Source organism: Pseudorasbora parva, chromosome 8, assembly GCF_024679245.1.
Source record: "Pseudorasbora parva isolate DD20220531a chromosome 8, ASM2467924v1, whole genome shotgun sequence".
Lineage (NCBI taxonomy): Eukaryota > Metazoa > Chordata > Actinopteri > Cypriniformes > Gobionidae > Pseudorasbora > Pseudorasbora parva.
Genome location: NC_090179.1, coordinates 26,305,196 through 26,325,450, shown reverse-complemented (window position 1 = coordinate 26,325,450; position 20,255 = coordinate 26,305,196). Strand labels below are relative to the sequence as shown.

General features: G+C 37.2%; 3 protein-coding genes across 4 annotated transcripts; 2 read left to right on the top strand and 1 right to left on the bottom strand.

The window, feature by feature from the left end:
* Nucleotides 1-526: 526 nt before the first annotated feature.
* Nucleotides 527-5,447, bottom strand: cryba1a (crystallin, beta A1a). Of its 2 annotated transcripts, none has more exons than XM_067451725.1 (6): nucleotides 5,317-5,447; nucleotides 4,104-4,170; nucleotides 3,892-4,010; nucleotides 2,935-3,076; nucleotides 2,697-2,839; nucleotides 527-1,513 (listed from the first exon to the last, which is right to left on the bottom strand). In XM_067451725.1, the coding sequence occupies exons 2-6, from the start codon at nucleotides 4,140-4,142 to the stop codon at nucleotides 1,366-1,368; spliced, it is 591 nt and encodes a 196-aa protein (XP_067307826.1). In that variant the 5' UTR covers nucleotides 4,143-4,170; nucleotides 5,317-5,447; the 3' UTR covers nucleotides 527-1,365. The 2 variants fall into 2 exon arrangements, with proteins under 2 accessions (XP_067307826.1, XP_067307827.1); XM_067451726.1 differs by having other exon boundaries at nucleotides 5,308-5,418.
* Nucleotides 5,448-6,460: 1,013 nt separating this feature from the next.
* crybb1l3 (crystallin, beta B1, like 3) lies at nucleotides 6,461-10,639 on the top strand. The gene is made up of 7 exons (XM_067450801.1): nucleotides 6,461-6,554; nucleotides 7,725-7,798; nucleotides 7,929-8,047; nucleotides 9,217-9,349; nucleotides 9,458-9,600; nucleotides 9,704-9,892; nucleotides 10,365-10,639. The coding sequence occupies exons 1-6, from the start codon at nucleotides 6,461-6,463 to the stop codon at nucleotides 9,867-9,869; spliced, it is 729 nt and encodes a 242-aa protein (XP_067306902.1). The 3' UTR covers nucleotides 9,870-9,892; nucleotides 10,365-10,639.
* A 557-nt stretch (nucleotides 10,640-11,196) lies between these two features.
* On the top strand, nucleotides 11,197-19,860 carry unc119a1 (unc-119 lipid binding chaperone a1). The gene is made up of 5 exons (XM_067450566.1): nucleotides 11,197-11,645; nucleotides 16,035-16,148; nucleotides 16,325-16,424; nucleotides 18,703-18,875; nucleotides 18,991-19,860. Exons 1-5 carry the CDS (start codon nucleotides 11,531-11,533, stop codon nucleotides 19,101-19,103), a joined length of 615 nt encoding a protein of 204 aa, XP_067306667.1. The 5' UTR covers nucleotides 11,197-11,530; the 3' UTR covers nucleotides 19,104-19,860.
* Nucleotides 19,861-20,255: the final 395 nt, after the last annotated feature.

Below are 20,255 nucleotides of genomic sequence, written 5' to 3'. Positions count from 1 at the left end.
TAAATCCATCCTGTCAGTTAATCTCGTTTTGTGGACTTGTTGAAGAAAAATCTGCCCAGTTTTTTGTGATTGTATAACCAATACATTTTGGGCTGATTAAGCTCCTCTAACCCTACTAATTTTACCAACAGTTTTCTTCTTAAATATATATATTTTTCTATAATGAAATCCCACAATTTTCATCTCTCAAATATGTTGTTAAACATTTTTCATCCGCAAGCTAGGCTTAAATCTCCTTTTTCCTCTTTTTCTTGTCGACTTTAAATAGCCTATCTTGTTTCATCCCTCAGGCCTCCTATAGTGAATAACACAAAAAAGCAAAATCTTTTATGCATTATGATTATTTATTCAATGATATTTAAAAAAAGAAAAAGATATTTACACTGTCATTGTGCTTTTCTTTTTCTTCTTTTTTCTGTGTATATCTCATATTATGATGTACGCAAAATCCACGTGTGTGTGTGTGTGTAAATGATACTTAAAAAAATACATATTTAATTTTATTTATTCCTCATCAATATTATATCATCATCACACACTGCCCCTAAAACACCTTTCCTCAGACCATACCTCTCAACACTAATTTAATTTTTTTTAGATAATTTTATATTTTAACTTATTTGTAGCAACTGCTCTGTGATATGAAAAATATAATTGTTTTGTCAAAAATCTAAGATTTTTTTTCTGATTATGATAATTCAGTCGAAGGAGCTGAAAATCATTTCAATCAAACATTTAGTTTACATTCATTCCTTCCTTAAAGTGAATAGATTTGTCAAAATGAATCATAAATAAATAAATAAAAATGCATGTAATCATAATGGGTGACAAAGAAAATCAACATCGCACCCAAACCTTGGTGAAAACAACAATAAGCTTTTATTTATTCATATCTTCAGCTTTGCACCCTATTTTGTCACTGTACTCATTGAAAATCAACTCTTTAACAATAGTATATTTTGGTGCTAATAATGGTTACATTTTGAATTTTGGCCATTTTACAAAGTTTCAAACTACACTACATGCATCAAACAAACTCTCACAATGGTTGGTTTTCATGTGTGTACCCTTTATTGATCTCTTTTGCACAGACTGCATCACTGTGATGAGAAGCAAAGCTTAAATCCCACCACTGTGCCGCTCACAGAATCAGTCCGCTCAAGTTCTTCCTCTGACTCTTTTCTTTCTAATCGATGGCATCCAGAAAGAAGGAAGCGCTGTAAACATTTGCCGAATGCACCAGACGTTCAGCCTGTGCTGGGCTTTCCGGTATCGGAATGAAGGGGTGGAGGTGAGGAAGAGATGGGGGAAGAGGAAGAAGAGGAAGAGTTGGGGGAGGGAGGAAGAGAGCTGGGCAAGCTGCCCTCACTGCTGAACCCGGCGGAGGGACTGCACCTGAAAGCTCTGAGCGTGGGAGCCCCACACCCTGTAGTGTTTGTACTCGCCCCCATGGTGGTCACACTCCATGATGTACTGGAAACCACGGTAGCCGGGGTACTGGTAACAAACCCAGCTACATGCAGCGAGAAAACACAGGACAAATGCAAACTTGACATCTCAAATGTAATATTTCAAGTATTTCAAATATTCCAAGGTTACAGCCTCTTTTTTTTTCTTGCTGAGCAAAACCTCTTTTTATAAGATGGACAATTCAGCCACCTGAGCATAAACATCCCTTATACCAGACCTGTACACACTACATCATGCTAGAACTTTAAAGGGATAGTTCACCCAAAAATGATAATTCTGCCATAATTTATTCACCCTCAAGTTGTTCCAAAACTGTATGAATTTATTTCTTCTGCCGAACACAAATTAAGATATTTTGAAGAATGTGAGTAACTAAACAGTTTATGGACCCCAGAAGAAATAAATTCATACAGGTTTGGAACAACTTGAGGGTGAGTAATGATGACAGAAATATAATTTTTGGGTGAACTGTCCCTTTAAAGTCTTCATGACAGAAGTTGCAATAGTCTTTTCTTCCTTATCGTGAAGAGTCTCCCATGAAACAACTTCTCGAACAAGAAAAAATGGAGGGACTTTATTTTGTCAATGGGGAATTGAATGGATTGTTGGATGGTTTGTGTTTGCTATTGCTGTGATGTGATGTCATGTCATGTGAGTGACAGGTTGTCCCGCCCTCGTGCCAGTAAACTCATCATCAGAGAAAAGAAGAGATGTCGATGTAAGAGGGTGAGGACGTCATTTTAATTATGGATTATGAATGGTCAATTTTTATTTCGTGGTGACTTTAAAGTGCTATTTTCATTTTATTTTACCCCTGATGTAACCTAGTGAAAATGTATATTTTTGAAAACAGAATTTTTTTCAGAATTTCAGAAAGCCATTCATTTAGAAAATATGAAGCACATTTTAAGGTTATCTGAGAAAACTTTTTTTTACAGTGCTGTGTTAACTGTGCCATTAAAATAAATTAAAAAAAAGCTTTAAACAAAAAAAGAAGAAAACGAAATGCCATGTATATGTATATATATATATATATATATATATATATATATATATATATATATATATATATATATATATATATACATATAGAGAGAGAGAGAGAGAGAGAGAGAGAGAGAGGGAGAGAGAGAGAGAGAGAGAGAGAGAGAGAGAGAGAGAGAGAGAGAGAGAGAGAGAGAGAGAGAGAGAGAGAGAGAGAGAGAAGGAGAGAGTATGGTACTCACGCCCCACTTTGCACCTGCATTGATCCGACCTCATTGGAGGACCAGCCCATGGCCTGGAGAGAGGGGTAGTCATCAGTTATCTCCCCATGATGTCCGATAAAGTTCTCCCGCTCAAAGATGTTAATCTTTGACTCCTTGTGGTTCTGCGTAGATCATAACAGTGGAAGAGATTGTATTTTTTTTGGAGAGATGGTTAAACCATTTTGCCACTGATTAGCTTATACGGTTTCAGACTCACAGCAGAGCAGATTGGCCGGAAGGACATTAGCCTCTCGATGTGGTAGGCATTGCTGCCGCTCCAAGACTCCCAGCGAGGGTAGTCGCCTCTCTCCAAGATGAACTGCTGCCCACAGAAGCTGGAGTGTTCGTAGCCCACCCAGCTGTTCAATAGATGCATGCACACAGAAAATTACAAGACCAGCTGATAAAGGGGTTACATAGGTATAGTTTGCAGTAAATCTGTCTGCAGAAGTGAACCAATTTTTTATTTTATTTTTAACTAGAGACCTTGAAAAAACAATCTATAAGATAAATAAAATGTGTAGAATCTATATTTTTATTTAATAAATATATATGAGTACACTACAGTTCAAAAGTTTGGGGTCAGTATGATTTTTTAAAAGAAATTCATAATTTTATTCGGCAAGGATGCATTAAATTGAAAGCAAGGACTTGATGAATGTTGTTCTTTTGATCATTCTATTCATCAGAACCCTGAAAAAAATGCATCACGGTGCATTTTCCACAAAAATATTAAGCGGCGCAACTGTTTTCAGCATTGATAATAAGAAGAAATGTTTCTTAAGCAACAATCATATCATCATATTAGAATGATTTCTTAAGGATCATGTGAGTAATGATGCTGAAAATTCATTCAAATGATGGGGTGTGTACAAATATTCTATATCCAAAAATACATACAATTTTACACATTGTTTTAATATTATTTAAAATGTAAAGTTTTTAAAATGCGTTAGGCTAGTTAGGTTGTAATACCTCTAATTAGCATGATATAATAATAATAATAATAATAATAATAATAATAATAATAATAATAATAATAATAATAATAATACATTTTATTTATAATGCACTTTATATTAAACAAAATCTCAAAGTGCTAAAACACTATATATACAATATAACAACAACTGAAGTGTGGCATGGTCTCTTTTAGTTAGTATGCATTACTCACGCGCCACACTCCACTTTCAAAGAGCGGACAGTGTCTGTGCCGCATTCCATTATGTTTTGACAGGCTGAGGTGAACTCCATGCGCTTGCCTTGGAAGTTCTCTTGGTCATAGACTGTGAGCTACACATATTCACAGAAATAAAATTGATGTGATTCAATTATTATTTTGTATTTAAACTGTCATTATTTCATAGGCATCAAGTGTTTACTTGCCTTCCATGGCCCCAATGGCATGGGATTAGTCAGAGCCATCCTTGAAGATATCTCAATGCTGATAGACCTGAACAATACAGATATGAAGAAAAAAAAACATGCATGGGTTGTATATAATTTATCAACTGTACAAATAGCCTAGGGATAAGGAACAAGAAAGATATCGCAGCTAAATGTCTTTGTTGCTCCAACAAGTTTACAAAATACATCACACTGATTTTCTTTGCTGATTTAGAAGATATCATCGAAACATAACCGAATAAAACCACAGCTACTGAAATAGACTGATTTATAGCTAAACCGTGTGGCCTTAATTAAAAAAATTATGCACAAAAACTATAGATTATATCAGCAATTTCTAAAATATCAGATGTAACCTACACTGTAAAAAATTATTTAGAAAAAAAGTTACCTGGTTGCCTTAAAATTTTGAGTTCATTGAAATTGAAATTTTGAGTTAATACAATGAACATTTTTTGAGATTCGACAACCTTTATTAAAATAGTATTAAAAGATTTTTTAAGCATATTGGGTAATTGTGTGTGTTTTATTTCTGATGATGCAGTGAAACAAATTTCCTTCATTGTATCAACTCAAATTTTTAATTTCATTTTAAGGTTGCCTTAAAATTTTGAGTTTATTGAAAATTAAAATTTGAGTTGATACAATGAAGGAAATTTGTTTTAATAAATAGAAACTCAAAATATTATTGTATCTGAACCACATAAAAAATTTGATAAATCATGAAAATAGCACTATTTGGAATGTTTCACTGCGTCATCAGAAATAAAACACACACAGTTACCCAATTTGCTTACAAAATATTTTAATAATATTTTAATAAAGGTTGTCGAATCTCAAAAAATATTCATTGTATTAACTCAAAATTTTAATTTCAATGAACTCAAAATTTTAAGGCAACCAGGTAACTTTTTTTCTAAATAATTTTTTACAGTGTAGAAGCATTTAAAAAAATGTCAATGACTCAATGTCAAGATTGTTTTACATTATGCAAAGCATTTTAATTTAAAAATATTTATTTTATTGTATAATTTATTTATTGTCCATGCATATATTATAAAAGATACCCATATGCTTTGTTTTGGGTTTTCAATTGTGCGCACCTCCAATAGAGTTCTGCAAATCAGCAAAGCACACTAAAAGATGACAGCAGCGGCTGAAAGGACTAACATGAAGGGCTTACCTGACCTACCAAACAAATAGCTGCAAGCGCTCAGGACTTCCACACAACGGTCTCCAGACCTCCAACTAAGGGCTCTATTTATATGTAGCATGACAGAAAGGGAAGATTGGCCACAGGGCAGGCAGGAGTCAGCACTTTGCCTCAGGCCTCATTGTTTTGGACTGAGCCTTTGGCTTTACCCAGCTCACAATGCCATCTGCCGTAGCCAGGGAGGCATCATGCCTACTGGCATCTGTCACCGGAGTGGATGCCAGGCACAGTGATTCCATGCATGCTTTTACATATGACCGGAGTGTACGGCAAAGCACACATGCTTGCAGAAACACAAGCAAGCTGTTTCGACTTGAGATCATTCCAGCAAAGACACAGAGATTCACTGAGGTATACATTCAAGTTTCTTTCAAGCCAAAAATGCTTGGTACAAATTTTGAAAGCAACAACAAAAATAATTGTAGGTATCCTTAAATATTATCTATCATTTAAATTCTGTTTACATGCTGCATTGAGACCTTTCTGCTCTCCTCTCAGCACAGTGAAAGCTACAGAATGTTTCAACGACCCACTTCCACCTGCCTTTACATACTCGCCCACATACAGACGCTCTCCCTCACATATGCATACACACGCAACAGGCCCTTACAAGCACATCCATTCAACATCCATGTCCTGCCCACTCCTTTGACTTTATGCAAAGCAGGCTGCATGGATGGGGCCCGGTGCCGCTCTACGAGGTGCATGACTAAGTAAAATGAAATGTGTGAATTATGGTATTCAAGTAATTAAAATGGATTTATAATTCTGCAAATTTTTGGGTAAGTTTCAGTATAGTTCTACGAAGAGAAGCATTTTGGATTTGTTGATGGTCGAATGTGCGAATAATTAAATGCATCACTATTTGTGTCTTGTTTAATATTTAATAGTCAGGAAAAGTAGAAGACATGTGGGAACTTTTACTTCAAACATAAGCTCCAAAATCCATGACAACATAAAATATAACTGTAACCACCCAGAAAACTACTGAAGCTTCACACAACGGCAACAAGTCCTCTTTCTCTCAATGGAGAGGTCTGTGGCCAGTCTACTGAGGTCAGCACATTGCTAACCATGCTGTAGAGAGTGAATGAGCGTGTGTGTGAGAGAGAGTGTTAAAGAGATGGGGCCATGGAGTGCCACGCTTTTTGCTGATGGAGGTAGACATCAGACATCCAGCCGTAGCCTGGAACAAAGCAATGAGCAGAGTCAGCAGGGTCACATAGATAAGCCTACACTCCAAAACCCTACAAACGGCCATCACTTTCATCCAATAGCCTGGTCTCATTCTGCTCTAGAAGTACTGCTGGCATAGTATATATATATATGTATATAGAACCCATCCGAAGCCTGAAGCCCTTGTACATTCAGGCCTTGCATCTTTTCCTCCGCCAGCACTCCTTTTACATTCCATTCCTCTGACTGCAAAAGTTTTGGTGAGGTCTGATTGGTCATTTCAATCATTTCAGAGTGGCCACCCTTTAAATAAGCTTTTTAATGTATGTGTGTGTGTGTGTGTGTGTGTGTGTGTGTGTGTGTGTGTGTGTGTGTGTGTGTGTGTGTGTGTGTGTGTGTGTGTGTGTTTGTTACATATGAGGACACAAATGTGTATAATGACATGGGTATGACAGGTATTACAAGGAGAGGGTGAAATATGAGGACATTGGCCATGTCCCCACTTTTCAAAATGCTTATAAATCATACAGGATGAGTTTTTTTAGAAAGTAAAAAAGCAGATAGAATGTAGTTTGTACAGTAAAAAAAAACATTACGCCTATGGAATGTCCCCATATGTCACAAAAACAAACATGTGTGTGTGTTTGTGTGTTTGTGTTTGTGTTTGTGTTGTGTGTGTGTGTGTGTGTGTGTGTGTGTGTGTGTGTGTGTGTGTGTGTGTGTGTGTGTGTGTGTGTGTGTGTGTGTGTGTGTGTGTGTGTGTGTGTGTGTGTGTGTGATTTGGGTATAGAAGATTAGATAAAATGATTTCTGAAAGATTATGTGACACTGAAGACAGGAGTATCGGAGGCTGAAAAGTGCTATCACAGAAATAAATTACATTTTAAAATAAAAAGAATATTTTAAACAGTAATAACAGTTATTATAATTATAGTATTTTTGTATCAAAATCCATTTATTCATTTCAGAGAGGCTGCCCTTTAAATACGCTTGTTGTGATTTGGGGAATGTAAAGATAAATATACAGATTTAGGTGTTTTTTTCTGATTTGAGTAAAGAAGATTCTACTACGCTTATTGATTTATATAACAGACCATTAAATGTAACATGACTGATTTTCATGGTTTCTCTACAAATGTGTTCTTGTAAATAGCCAGGAGGAATTGACTGGAACATTTCGTCTTAATTTCTCTCTGTTCTGTCGTTTGCAGCTTCAACCATGTCACACACTGCTGTACAAGGAAGTATGGGGAGTCGCTCTGCCCCGGGAATGAGCTCCCACAGGGTATGTCAAGCCTGTCCCATCATGCTCTTATCAGATTCTCACTTTTTCTTCTAATATTGCCATTACACGTGTTTTGTACAAGAAGCACTCACTGAATGATTTGCCTTTACTGTATGATCTCTCTGATCAGATATATCTGTTTGAGTACGAGAACTTCCAAGGGCGCATGATGGAGCTGAGTGGAGAGTGCCGTAACATTTGTGACAAGGGACTAAACCGTGTGGGCTCCATCAGAGTGGAGTGTGGGCCGTAAGTACTCATCTCACAAATCATATGCATTATATGATGTGTGCACATGGGCCAGTAAAGTTGTGTCCATTTTTTTAAAGAACCTATACTTTAATTGAGTGAGGACTCAATTAAAGTATTGTGTGTGTGTGTGTGTGTGTGTGTGTGTGTGTGTGTGTGTGTGTGTGTGTGTGTGTGTGTGTGTGTGTGTGTGTGTGCGTGTGTGTGTATGTGTGTGTGTGTGTGTGTGTGTAAATATATATAAAATCATGAATATTTTAATTCTGGTGTCACCATTGTCCAGTGCATTGGGTAACCAGCATGTATCACAATCATAATATTGTATTGTGAGTTCAGCATCGCGACAATCAAATCTAATAAATATTTCATGTTAGTTAATACATTAACGAATGTTAACAAATGAGACTTTATTGTAGTGTTCCCCTATTTTTACTGTATTTTTCATCAAATAAATGTAGCCTTAGAGAGCATAGTCTCAGCCTCAAGCTTTGGTACATAAGCCACAAGAACAACAACATTTTTTAGTTTTCTCGAGGTGGCAAGAACATGATATCCGTTTCTCCGCATTAACCCCACCCACTTAAAATTTCTGACCAATCACATAATAGTTCTTGGACACCCACAAGAAAAAAAAATCTGCTCAGATTATGTGTCAATAGTAAAAGAACAAGCTGCGAGAACTCCCAAACCAGGGCTTGGAGTGAGACATTTTGCAGAGTATGTAACGGCCTTCAGACGTCAAGCCCATCGACCATTGCCTGAACATCTGACGCATATGGCACACTTATCTGGAAACACTTTAGGAGTTTCAAAATCCTTATCTGATTCTACAGGATGTCCACGAGACTTGTGTGTTGCGTTCTTTAAAGGGTTACTTCAGCGATTTAGCATATGGCTTTGTATCAGTAGTAACCTGGGAGTATATTCAAATGACCCCCCCCCCCCACACACACACACACACACACACTGAAAATTATTTAAAAATGTACAATGTACAATCCTTTTCAAATGGAACAATGTACAATCCTTTTCAAATTGTTAACTCTTGTCAATAGAATAAAAGAAAATCAAGGGAAACATTTGAACTGTTTAAATATATATTTCATAATGTGCAAGAGGTTGATGTAAACAGATCCTTTAAAGTATGTTTGCCCTCTACTGTCTTGTAGATGGGTAGGTTTTGAGCAACAGAATATGACCGGTGAGATGTTTATGCTGGAGAGGGGAGAATACCCTCGATGGGACACTTGGTCCAACAGCTACCGATGTGATCGCCTCATGTCTGTCCGGCCTGTCAGAATGGTGGGTGAACATTATATCATTCCATTTCCCACTTTATCACTAACAATAACCAATTAATAATAGAAGGCCAGTAGAAACAAACAGTCAACTGTTTCTTTCTCCATGTAGGACCCACAGGACCATAATATCTGTCTTTATGAGTGCATGAACTTTGATGGCCGTAAGATAGAGGTTTCTGATGAGGACATCCCAAGTTTGTGGTGTTACAGCTTCCAGGACAGAGTCGCCAGCATTCAAGTAAATGGTGGAACGTAAGTGATTCACCATTTCTTATATTTACTATTACAAGAGATGAATATTATTTAGGCGTTTGATGTCAGCTCATGAATTACCATATGCTCATTCCTACTGTAGGTGGGTTGGATATCAGTACCCTGGCTACCGTGGCTATCAGTACCTGTTTGAATTTGGGTCCTATAAACACTGGAACGAATGGGGTGCCAATCATCCCCAGATCCAATCTGTGCGCAGAGTGAGGGACATGCAGACGCATCACAGAGGCTGCTTCGAGATGGCATAAGACATGACACGTGGCATGGACAGGTGAATACAACAAGGCCTTGGGTCCTTCATAATCAAAATAGCAGCTCAGTATACACCTTACCTACAAGAATTAACAATCATGTGTTACGACTAGTTGCAGAACCACTTCTTAGAACGGCAAAGCCATTCTATGTCTAACCCTTATAGTTTTAAAAAGTAAAGAAACTAGATGAAACTATTTTATGCCCCAATTTTAGTGCTTCATCCGTTTTGTTTAGCTGTTTTGCTAAATTATGACGTGTGTGTGTGTGTGTGTGTGTGTGTGTGTGTGTGTGTGTGTGTGTGTGTGTGTGTGTGTGTGTGTGTGTGTGTGTGTGTGTGTGTGTGTGTGTGTGTGTGTGTGTGTGTTTGTTTGTGTGTGTGTGTGTGTGTGTTTGTGTTTGTTTTTAGCTAAACTCTCTATCTCTATCTACCATATGAACATCCACAAATGACCTACAGTAAAGCTAATCTGAATCAATTTCTCATTTAGCTGCTTAACCCTGCTGGGAATATTCATCGAAACAGAATGAGGTGCAATTCAGCACCCAAGCATACTCAACCTTCTCCTGCTTCATCACACCACATCTTCTAGAATCTAGATGCTCAGCTGGTATTGTGACGAACGGAGTTTTCAACATGGCAGGCCGGATGCGAGAAGAGAACAGAATGAATTTTCCTCTTCAGATTTCAGACTCCCTTTATTTATGAAATAGAGGAGATCCTACCACATTTTATCTTTCTCAGGGATGCTGGCATCTAAAAACACATTTCCTAAAAAAAAGTTATAAACAAAAATAAAAGATTTTTAAGCACGATTATTGTTTTTTTACAAGTAGAAAATACTAATACACACACACACACACACACACACACACACACACACACACACACACACACACACATATATATACACATATATATGGGAAAAAAATTATATATATATATATATATATATATATATATATATATATATATATATATATACATATACACACACACATATATATATATATATATATATATATATATATATATATATATATATATATATATATATACACACATACATATACACACACACATATATATTTATATAGCCTATATATATATATATATATATAGACACACACACACACACACATATACATATATATATATATATATATATATATATATATATATATATATATATATATATATATATATATATATATATATATATATGCAAGTTGTGTGTCCATATTATAGAGCATAACAAGTCTGACCAATATGAGACAGCAGACATTTACTTTTAAAACGAAGCGAGTGAACCATCTGCCCACTTCCTTCCGCGCTAAGTTATCTCTCTCGGGGTTTGCTCGATTACATGAAGTGGTTGCTCTAATACCTTCAGCAGCAGACAGACAGACATGCAGATTACAGAGCGAGAGTCCCTCGACTTAGGAAAGGAGTAAAATAACACAACATCTTTAGAAGACTGACTGGCTGGGGGAGGTGAATGCGCTATTCTTGTATCAGTAAAGAGCCTGCGTTAAATAACCAGGACGCATAACACAGCAACAGAGGTGAGGAAAACCAACAACGGCCCTTGCCAGAAAGGTTGGGTGCGAAGACTGCAACTCGTGCACGGATAGCAGCATCTTATCGCATTTAGACATGAAAGTGAAGCAAGGCTGCGACGCGGGTGTCCTGTGTACGACTGAAGAGGATTTGTTAAAAAACACAGAAATAACGCCGGATGATGTACTCGGGCTGCAGAAGATCACAGACAGTAAGTTCAGTCATATCAATGGCACTCTCAAACAGGAAGCTTCCGAAAACAATCGCACGCTGACGAGCTGCTCTGCTAGCTCACACACTGTTGCATATTTGACCAGTGCGAAAATGGCATGTTTAGTCATGCGTTCGTTTTTTTGTGCAATCTCGCGCCGTGACATTCTTGTACGAAACTTAATTTAGGATGGAGCGTCTTCGTTTAAAATGTGACGTCGATGTAACGTTTTCATTTAGCGCTTACGTCTTAGTACGGTCCTCATTTTGTGGTCGAACGAAGCCAGTGATCCGTATAGTATCAATCGGCTCGTCTTTGGTATATAAACAATATGGATATTCCCATGTAGCCTACTCATGACAATGGCGACTTAAGTTTACTGATGAACGGGCGGAGAATCGAGAATATAATATTTTAAACAAATACCGAAACGGAATAATTCTAATTTGTTTGATAGAATTAGCATTATAGGGTGCATCCATAGGCTTCACTGCTGCTAATGAAGGTGTAAGATTAAGCAAGTTATGATTATACTTGCTGAAAACGGACTTTGCCTCTATATTTTAATGACTGTATGATGTATGTCCCTATGTGTGTATATTGTGCCACACACATATAATGCACATAACACAATACTGTTGGCAGAATAATTCTTTCTGAAGAAGCATACAATAATATATTTTTTTAGTTAATTAAAACCATTTTTAAAAAAAATTGGCTACACTACATTTGAACAGAAATAAAATAAAATATCAAAAAACTTATTTATAGTTTCAAAGTCACATTTAGTTCAGCTAAATGTATTAAAATGACCAAAACTACATTTTAGAGATTTAAAAACAAATTACAAAAAAGTTTGACTAAAATTAAAAGGAAAACAGAAAAACTTAAAAAAAAAATAATAATAAACTAATTTCAAATATCAATAAAACCTACAATAGTTTTTCAATAATAAAATAACACTGACAGACATGTGGTTAAGGATCTATATAATAATCTAGATTTCAATGAAATGAAGAAGAACCTAATTTCTTACGTTGAAGAGTAAACATAATCAGATCAATCTGATGATTGTTGAGGATCAATCATACTGCATGGTGTTAACATTTGATATGACTACTAATTCTCTGAACTAATGCAGTTCAAAAGAGGACCTTTCTGGGTTTGTATATTATGATCTTTGACCAATCCGCATTCGTCACCTCATGCAAAGGAACTTGGGTGCTAAACTTTAGTATGACTGGATGACTCAATATTACTTGTGAGTTGGTGTTTTGACAAATTGTTGAAGATGTTTTACTTGTTGATCCTGCATGCAAGACATCATATCTGGAACTAAAATAAACATACTTGATCAAAGATCAGATCTGTGGAATGCAAATGCACAGTTTCTACTGATACAACCGTTTTACAGCACAGCCCCGAAAGACATTTGCATTAATGTTACTCTTCTCACATGACTTCTCACAGTCCATAAAGAATATTTCACTAGGAAATAATAGCTACGCTGTCTCATGTTTGCCACCACTTTTTGTTGCGAGTCATTAGCTCTGAAATGCAAGTGGTTTATGGTTGATAAATCAATAGTGTATTCTATTCTCATCTTCTGAGTTGTGATTTAAAACATCTCTTAAATAAATATATTTACAAATGCACAAAAGAAATGCCTAAGAGATGTGCTACGACATCACATTTAGATGCCACTCTTCTTCTAAATGGAAGAAAATCTGGTGTCTGGCTAATCACTTGGATTAGTGCTCTAAAAATAGAATCTGCTCTTGTTTAAGGATACAGGCTGCTATTCTAAGGAAGGTGGACATGTATGTGTTTGCTTGCTTCAGGTTGTTTACTATTTATACATTGCATTTGTCTTCTTTGTCTCATGTTACTGTTGAATAAGAGCACAGAGTATATTTATGCATGAAGTGATAAATAGTATAAATATAAGTTATGTTAATAAGTGTTGTTACACTTTCATTAGGGAAGTGGATTGGCTTTTTAGCAAATGGTTACATGGCATCATCCCATAATCTTTTGATTAACTGCTCAATTTGACGCTTTACTTCAAGTGTTTGGAAACATTACGTAATAAAGAATGAATTATGGTGTTTAGATATGCACATTATGCCTCATAAATCTAAATGAACCAGTCTCTTCTTGTAAATGGATGCTGTTTTATTCATAATCTGTGATTGTTACACAGAGCAGTTCCTTTTGTTTACCTTAAAATAACAGGTGGTAGTTATTCTGGATTGGTATCAGAAGATATGTTGCTAGGTGACAGCGTTAAAAGCAGTGGAGCGCGGCGCCTTTGTGGTTTAGAAAGCTACATTGACACTGACACTTGATTTTTTTTTTTCTGTCTTGATAATGAATTGCACATTTCACTTTTTGTCAGATAATCACAGAAATGAAATATAGCTTAATATGAATGATCAAACTGGCTTCAATTGGTTACACAAGAAAAGGCCATCTTTAACCATCAGAGAGAAATAATTCCTTAATTGCACATTTTCACTTTTTTACAGTTCACAAATGTTATATTATTAAAATGTTATATTCTCAATATAAAAAGCAAAGCAACATATATATTTAAATTACTGAGATTTACACTTCTAAAAATACACATTATGTCTCTTGTAGTCTCCCTCCCTTCACCTTTCAATTATCCTGACTATTTTTATTTTTGCACTCACTCTCACACACAGTAGTGTTACCTCAGATCGGTCCCACTGTGTGCCAAAATTACGAGGTGAAGTAAACACTAACAGAGCAAAACATTTCCATGAACAAGTTCACTGAGGGCTATAAAAATGTTGATATATCAAGCATGATTTGTGGTATTGGCAAGCGCATTAATACGCAGGGAAATATGCGATGTGTCTCTTTCTTGTCTGTTCAAGTTCCAGTGTTCTACTTAGAATTGGCTCTCGTGCTCAGTTAATGTGTCAATATCCGCAGGACATGATAGAAAACTACCAATTCCTTAAGAAGGTTTATTGTGAATGACCTATGCTTGATTATCAGTTATTATTTTCATCACCAAATATGTGATTTGTGACCGTTTTGAGGAACGCTGTCATTTTTAAAACTTGTGAAATCCGCATAATTGTTTTTATTCCTTATATTGAGTGGTTAATTATTTCATTAATAAACCACAAAGCTGTTTTAAAGCCCCAGAGCAGATGTTTGCATTTTGCTTTTCCTGTCCCAACCTGGCACACTTTTTAAGCAGAGGAGCTATAAATACCTCAAGTGATGGGCTAAATCCAGTGTTGCCCATCTGTTAACTAACAGGATGCTTGGGTGGAAGATAGGTGGGGCGTTTGCACTACAGAGCAACACTGTTATGATTCATTGTCCCATGGGAAGAAAATAATACATTCATCTCAATGTCATTCTAGCAGAGATGGACCTCTCAAAAGTTAGAGTTGTCCTAAATCCACTTAGTATCTCCCAATCTGCACCATGTGATGGGGAACACTGTAAGCTTCTTAGGTATAATCCATCCCGGGGAGAAGAGGGCTGACACAGCTGCTCCTCGCACCTCATATGCCTCCTTCGGGAGTTTGGCATGAGGAAAAAGGGATGGACGTTAAAGGGCACGATAAGAGTGGAATGGGCCAAACTTTTCACCAAATCCGGACTGCAAATAAATCCCCACAATAGCAGACACCAAAATGATTTGGACAGTTACACTTTAAAGTCACACTTTAAAAAATGACTGTATAGCATTACATTAGATTTTCAAACTGGGACCCAAGGATACCAAAGGGGATGGTGCCTATTACAGTTAACTTAAAATATTAATAAAGAAAATATATATACACGCACTAAAGCATATTATAATATTACATGGAAAATCGTATTATAAAATATCCAACCAACTGCAGCTCATTTTAAACTAAATGTTTGAAAACGAAAGCCCAGTGTGTTTAATAATGTCTAATAATTGAATAATGCCTGACGGTATACTTTTTTCCCTAATGTTCTGACAGCATTTCTAAACAGCATCAGTCTCTGCAGGCAAGTAATGAAATGAGGAGGTGTATGGTCATCATCAATGTCATTTCCATACAACATCAGCGAGAACAGAAATAGCTCTTTTTGTCCCTGCAGTCTATCACACAAGGTTACAGCTCTCAGCGTTTGCTCAGCCCCGAGGCATGTCTTTGATAGCTCACTTGATGCACGTGACCTATGTCACGCACACATACCAAGTGTTAAAATTTGGTTAGCTATATATTTTGAAATGTTGTGACAAGTCCGGAGAGAATCACATCTATGTTAATGTTCCATTCATATTTCATTATCTTACAAATGTTGATGTAATGAGAGTCATATCTGAGGCACATCTTGAACCGCTGCGGTTGGCTTTTGTTTCCATAGATTACCTCTGCGGTCCAGAGCAGAACATACACAAGATCGACTTCACCAGGTTCAAAATCCGAGACATGGAGACTGGCACAGTTCTGTTTGAGATCACCAAACCCCCTACAACAGGTAAGGCAAGGACCAGACCTCTCAAATTCACTTCCTCACTTCCTGCGCATTTAAATGCAAGGCTCGCCTAGATTTTTTTTCTCCCATGAAGCCCTGATTTACATTTAGATGCAGTGCGCTGCACAAGAGCCCTTCAAAGGCTCATTCGATAATGCAGACCCCTTTCTGATTCACAGAGAGTGGGGAGGACAGAACAGACTTTGACCAGAACGCCGGACGTTTTGTGCGTTACCAGTTCACCCCCGCCTTCCTCCGACTACGCCAGGTTGGCGCCACGTAAGTGCAATCAGTCACAGGATTACACTTGATCCTAAATTGCAACCTAAAATTAGCCTGAAATCACACTTGAGTCTGTCTGACTTAATCTTTAAAAGAGTCATATCAAAAGGAATACAATTTTGAGATAAATGGGTTAACTGTACTATGAAAACATGTTGTTTCACAACTTAAAACTTCCTTCCAAGTGAAAAAGACCATGATGAATACTTGAACACATGACCCGCTGTGTCACACGGGAGAAATTAGGATAGTTCCCATCTGTCAGTCACGTTCAACAATTACGTCGACTGACATTAGGGATCTATTTCCCTAAAAGAACAAGCATGGGCGGAGAGCGCATTTTTAAAGATGCTGTTTCTGGATTTCCTGGCCCGTCCGATGGCCACGATTGCTCTCTCATATGTGGGCCGTGAGCATGCTGAGAGGGTTTTCGAGGATGGTTCATCGGCTCACTGTGAGAATATGACTATTGTGACATTGCAATTATGACTCTCCTTCTTTGTGAAGGATGGAGATCCCTCTGCTGTTACCAGCCTGGTTCCTCTGCCCAGCACAGGACATTGTTTAAAAGGGTATATAGTGGGAGCTCTTCCGCTGGGCCAGTCCCCAAGGACCTCCCACTCCTTCTGTATGTCGCGAGCCATTGAGCTCCCGGATAATGCCGTTGGTCCCTCTTAATGTCCCTCCACCTTGCCCTGAGTGCTTGCGGTTGGTTCCTGGGTGCGGGGCACGGTTCACAGTCCTGCCCCAGTGCCACTCTTCTCTGACTTTAAGCACTTGTTTGCATTTTGGGTGGATGAATGCTGCCGTCTTATATACCGGAGAGTAGCTAGGCATGCAAATTCCACTCCTTAATTTCATTGTCCGTTTTTCTAAAACTCAGAGGTGATTGGGGCTCCCAAGTAAGACCCCTAAAACAAAACATCTCCATTCCCTACACATGTGTACACTGTAAAAAAATTTGGTTGGTTTTTGTTGGTTTAACTTAAAAAGTAAGTAACCTGGTTGCCTTCAAATTTTGAGTTTATTGAAATTAAAAATTTGAGTTGATACAATGAAGGAAATTTGTTTAATAAATAGAAACTCAAAATATTTTTGTATCTGAACCACATAAAAAATGTATAAATCATGAAAATAGCATTTGGCATGTTTCACTGCGTCATCAGAAATAAAACACACACAATTACCCAATATGCGTACAAAATCTTTTAATAATATTTTAATAAAGGTAGGGGTGACCCCGAAAAGTCGAAGATTCGATGCATCGATATGCGGAGCCTAATTCGACCACCGATCTCACGGTCGAATCTTCACGGGAGTTATGAAACAAGGATCATAGCATTTTGGCAATATGGGGGTGCTCGAAATTAGTGTTATAAAGACGTGTCGCAGCGCTGAGCTGAGCTGAGCATCGGTGTGCGACACCTTTAAGGGCGCTGAGCTTTGCACCGCACCTTTAAAATTAGAACACGTTCAATGAGTGTAGCCTACACACACCGGTGACCGGCGGCAGCATTCAGCGCCTGTCCGCAGCCACTCAGGAAGTTGTTTAAAATCCTGCCGCACCACAGAGCGCTTTCGTGCAGCTCATCTGTCAGTCAATTCAAAATTGAGCTCGCGTGTATGTGCGCGTCAGGTGGCGGTGTGAGATCCTGAGGCGCGCGGGGCTGAGCTTCGCGTCCTTCACCCGCTTTATGCACAAGCGGCTTTAGAACGTGCATGTAAATGCACTCATAGTGTTCTTTTCCTCTCTATGAAGTTTTTTTTTTTTAGGTTTATTTATCAAAATGTTCTTTTTTATATTTGTGTGATGTTCTGTGTTTCGATCGCGGCTTTAACATGTTATGGGAAAACGGTTTATGAATGTTTATCTACCACATTACCTTTTAGGTTATTTAATCCTAAATAAGAAAGCCATTGTCAGTTCGTCTGTCAGTTGGCAGGCAGTTTTGGTCGCTTTATTAAAAGTGTTTCCTGTGTGCAGTGTGTAAAGGAAAATAAAAATAGTTTTACCCTTCTGCTGACAAGTGTCGTGCCTCTCCCAACCCATTCACACACACAGATGATTCGACTATCAGTCGACCATAGAGATATTCGACAATTCTGATTCGAATGTCTAAATCCTTAGTCGAGGACAGCCCTAAATAAAGGTTGTTGAATCTCAAAAATTTTAAGGCAACCAGGTAACTTTTTGTCTAAATAATTTTTTACAGTGTAGGTGCCAATTTCATTGCGTAGGCATACCCTTAAATGTGTCCTTTCCCCACCTCCACAGGGTGGAGTTCACTGTAGGCGATGTTCCAATCAACAACTTTCGTATGATTGAGCGGCACTATTTCCGTGGGCAGCTGCTAAAGAGCTTTGACTTTGAGTTTGGCTTCTGCATCCCGAGCAGTAAGAACACCTGCGAACACATCTATGAATTCCCACCTCTCTCTGAAGACATAAGTAAGTCAGAAATGTATTATGAACTCAGAGTGTGACTTTATAACTATCAATTGGGTTGTGATCTTGTGGCAGGACATAATACAAGTGACATTGTGTTTCTTGCATCCCTCAACAGTGCGTGAAATGATCCTTCACCCTTATGAGACACAATCCGACAGCTTTTACTTTGTGGACAACAAGCTAGTAATGCACAATAAGGCAGATTATTCCTACAACGGTGGACCGTAGGACCATCTTTTTCACCATTTGCAGAAATCTGCATCCAGTTGCAGTGGACTGGCATAGGAACATCTACTGAAAGTGGGATCTAGGCATCTAAACTTGTATGTGATGGAGCATTGGTTTAAAAAAATCTCAGGATTTGTGAGTAAGCATATGTGCGAGTGTGTGTGTGCGAGAGAGAGAATGTTACGCTCGGAATGGGCCTAAACTACTTTTTTTTTCTCTTCATAGAATATTTTAAAGTGTGTGATAATTGTGTCTCTCTTTGAGTACATGAGTGTGCCTGTGCACATGTGCATTAATTGCATGCTCTGTTTTTATGTATTTTTCAAAGCCCAAAGCCAAATGATTCGAAACGACTTTGCTTGATTTGTGACTAAATGTTCATGCAGTGACATCACTCGAGGCTTCTAATTCATAAAAAGAGGCTCATGTAGAATGAGGTGCAGTGTGTTTGGACTTTTAAAGGAAAGAATATTTTCAGGAACTGTGCAAGGAACTGTATATTTTGCCCTGACATTGCACCCACTTCCTTTTAAATTCACTGAAAGGCCCTGATTCTCCTTAACCTTTCTCATTTTCATTTTTGGATACTCATAATCTGGTCAATGATGATGTAAATCTGTGTTATTTATATTAATATACTCTTATTTATATTGATAAACATTGTCAAACATATTTTAATAGCATTTTTTGTTATAATCGAATAGTTATATAATAGAGTATAGTTATACCGTTATGTGTAATTGTTTCATGCAATTTAACAAAAAAGAGAAAAATAAAAATGTAAAAAATTGAAATTATTGTTTGTTTAAATTCATTCGTTTTTATTTATAAAACTTTTGTGCAGTGTTTTAATCTAGATAAAACAATGCTTAATTTGTACATACTGTTTCAAGTCACTAAGTCTCAAGTCTCTTGTTTGAAGATATATCAGAAACACAGTAAAAAATAGCAATTATAACAAAAAAGTTTAAAAACAATTTAAAATAACTGTTTTCTATCTTAATACATTTTAAAATGTATTTTATTTGTGATGGCAAAGCTACATTTTCAGCATTGATACTCCAGTCTTCAGTGTCACATGATCCTTCAGAAATCATTGTAATATGGTGATTGATGCTAAAGAAACATTTATTATTTATAACGAGCAGTGGT

Coding starts and splice junctions, on each gene's coding strand:
- cryba1a (XM_067451725.1), bottom strand. CDS start 4,142: ATGGCTCTGACTAATCCCATGCCATTGGGGCCATGGAAG. Junction 3,077..3,891: donor TTGAAAGTGGAGTGTGGCGC/GTGAGTAATGCA, acceptor TCTATTGAACAG/CTGGGTGGGCTACGAACACT. Junction 1,514..2,696: donor ATGCAGGTGCAAAGTGGGGC/GTGAGTACCATA, acceptor CGCTGCATGTAG/CTGGGTTTGTTACCAGTACC.
- crybb1l3 (XM_067450801.1), top strand. CDS start 6,461: ATGGGGCCATGGAGTGCCACGCTTTTTGCTGATGGAGGTAGACATCAG. Junction 7,799..7,928: donor CGGGAATGAGCTCCCACAGG/GTATGTCAAGCC, acceptor CTCTCTGATCAG/ATATATCTGTTTGAGTACGA. Junction 9,601..9,703: donor ATTCAAGTAAATGGTGGAAC/GTAAGTGATTCA, acceptor TTCCTACTGTAG/GTGGGTTGGATATCAGTACC.
- unc119a1 (XM_067450566.1), top strand. CDS start 11,531: ATGAAAGTGAAGCAAGGCTGCGACGCGGGTGTCCTGTGTACGACTGAA. Junction 16,149..16,324: donor CACCAAACCCCCTACAACAG/GTAAGGCAAGGA, acceptor TCTGATTCACAG/AGAGTGGGGAGGACAGAACA. Junction 18,876..18,990: donor ACCTCTCTCTGAAGACATAA/GTAAGTCAGAAA, acceptor ATCCCTCAACAG/TGCGTGAAATGATCCTTCAC.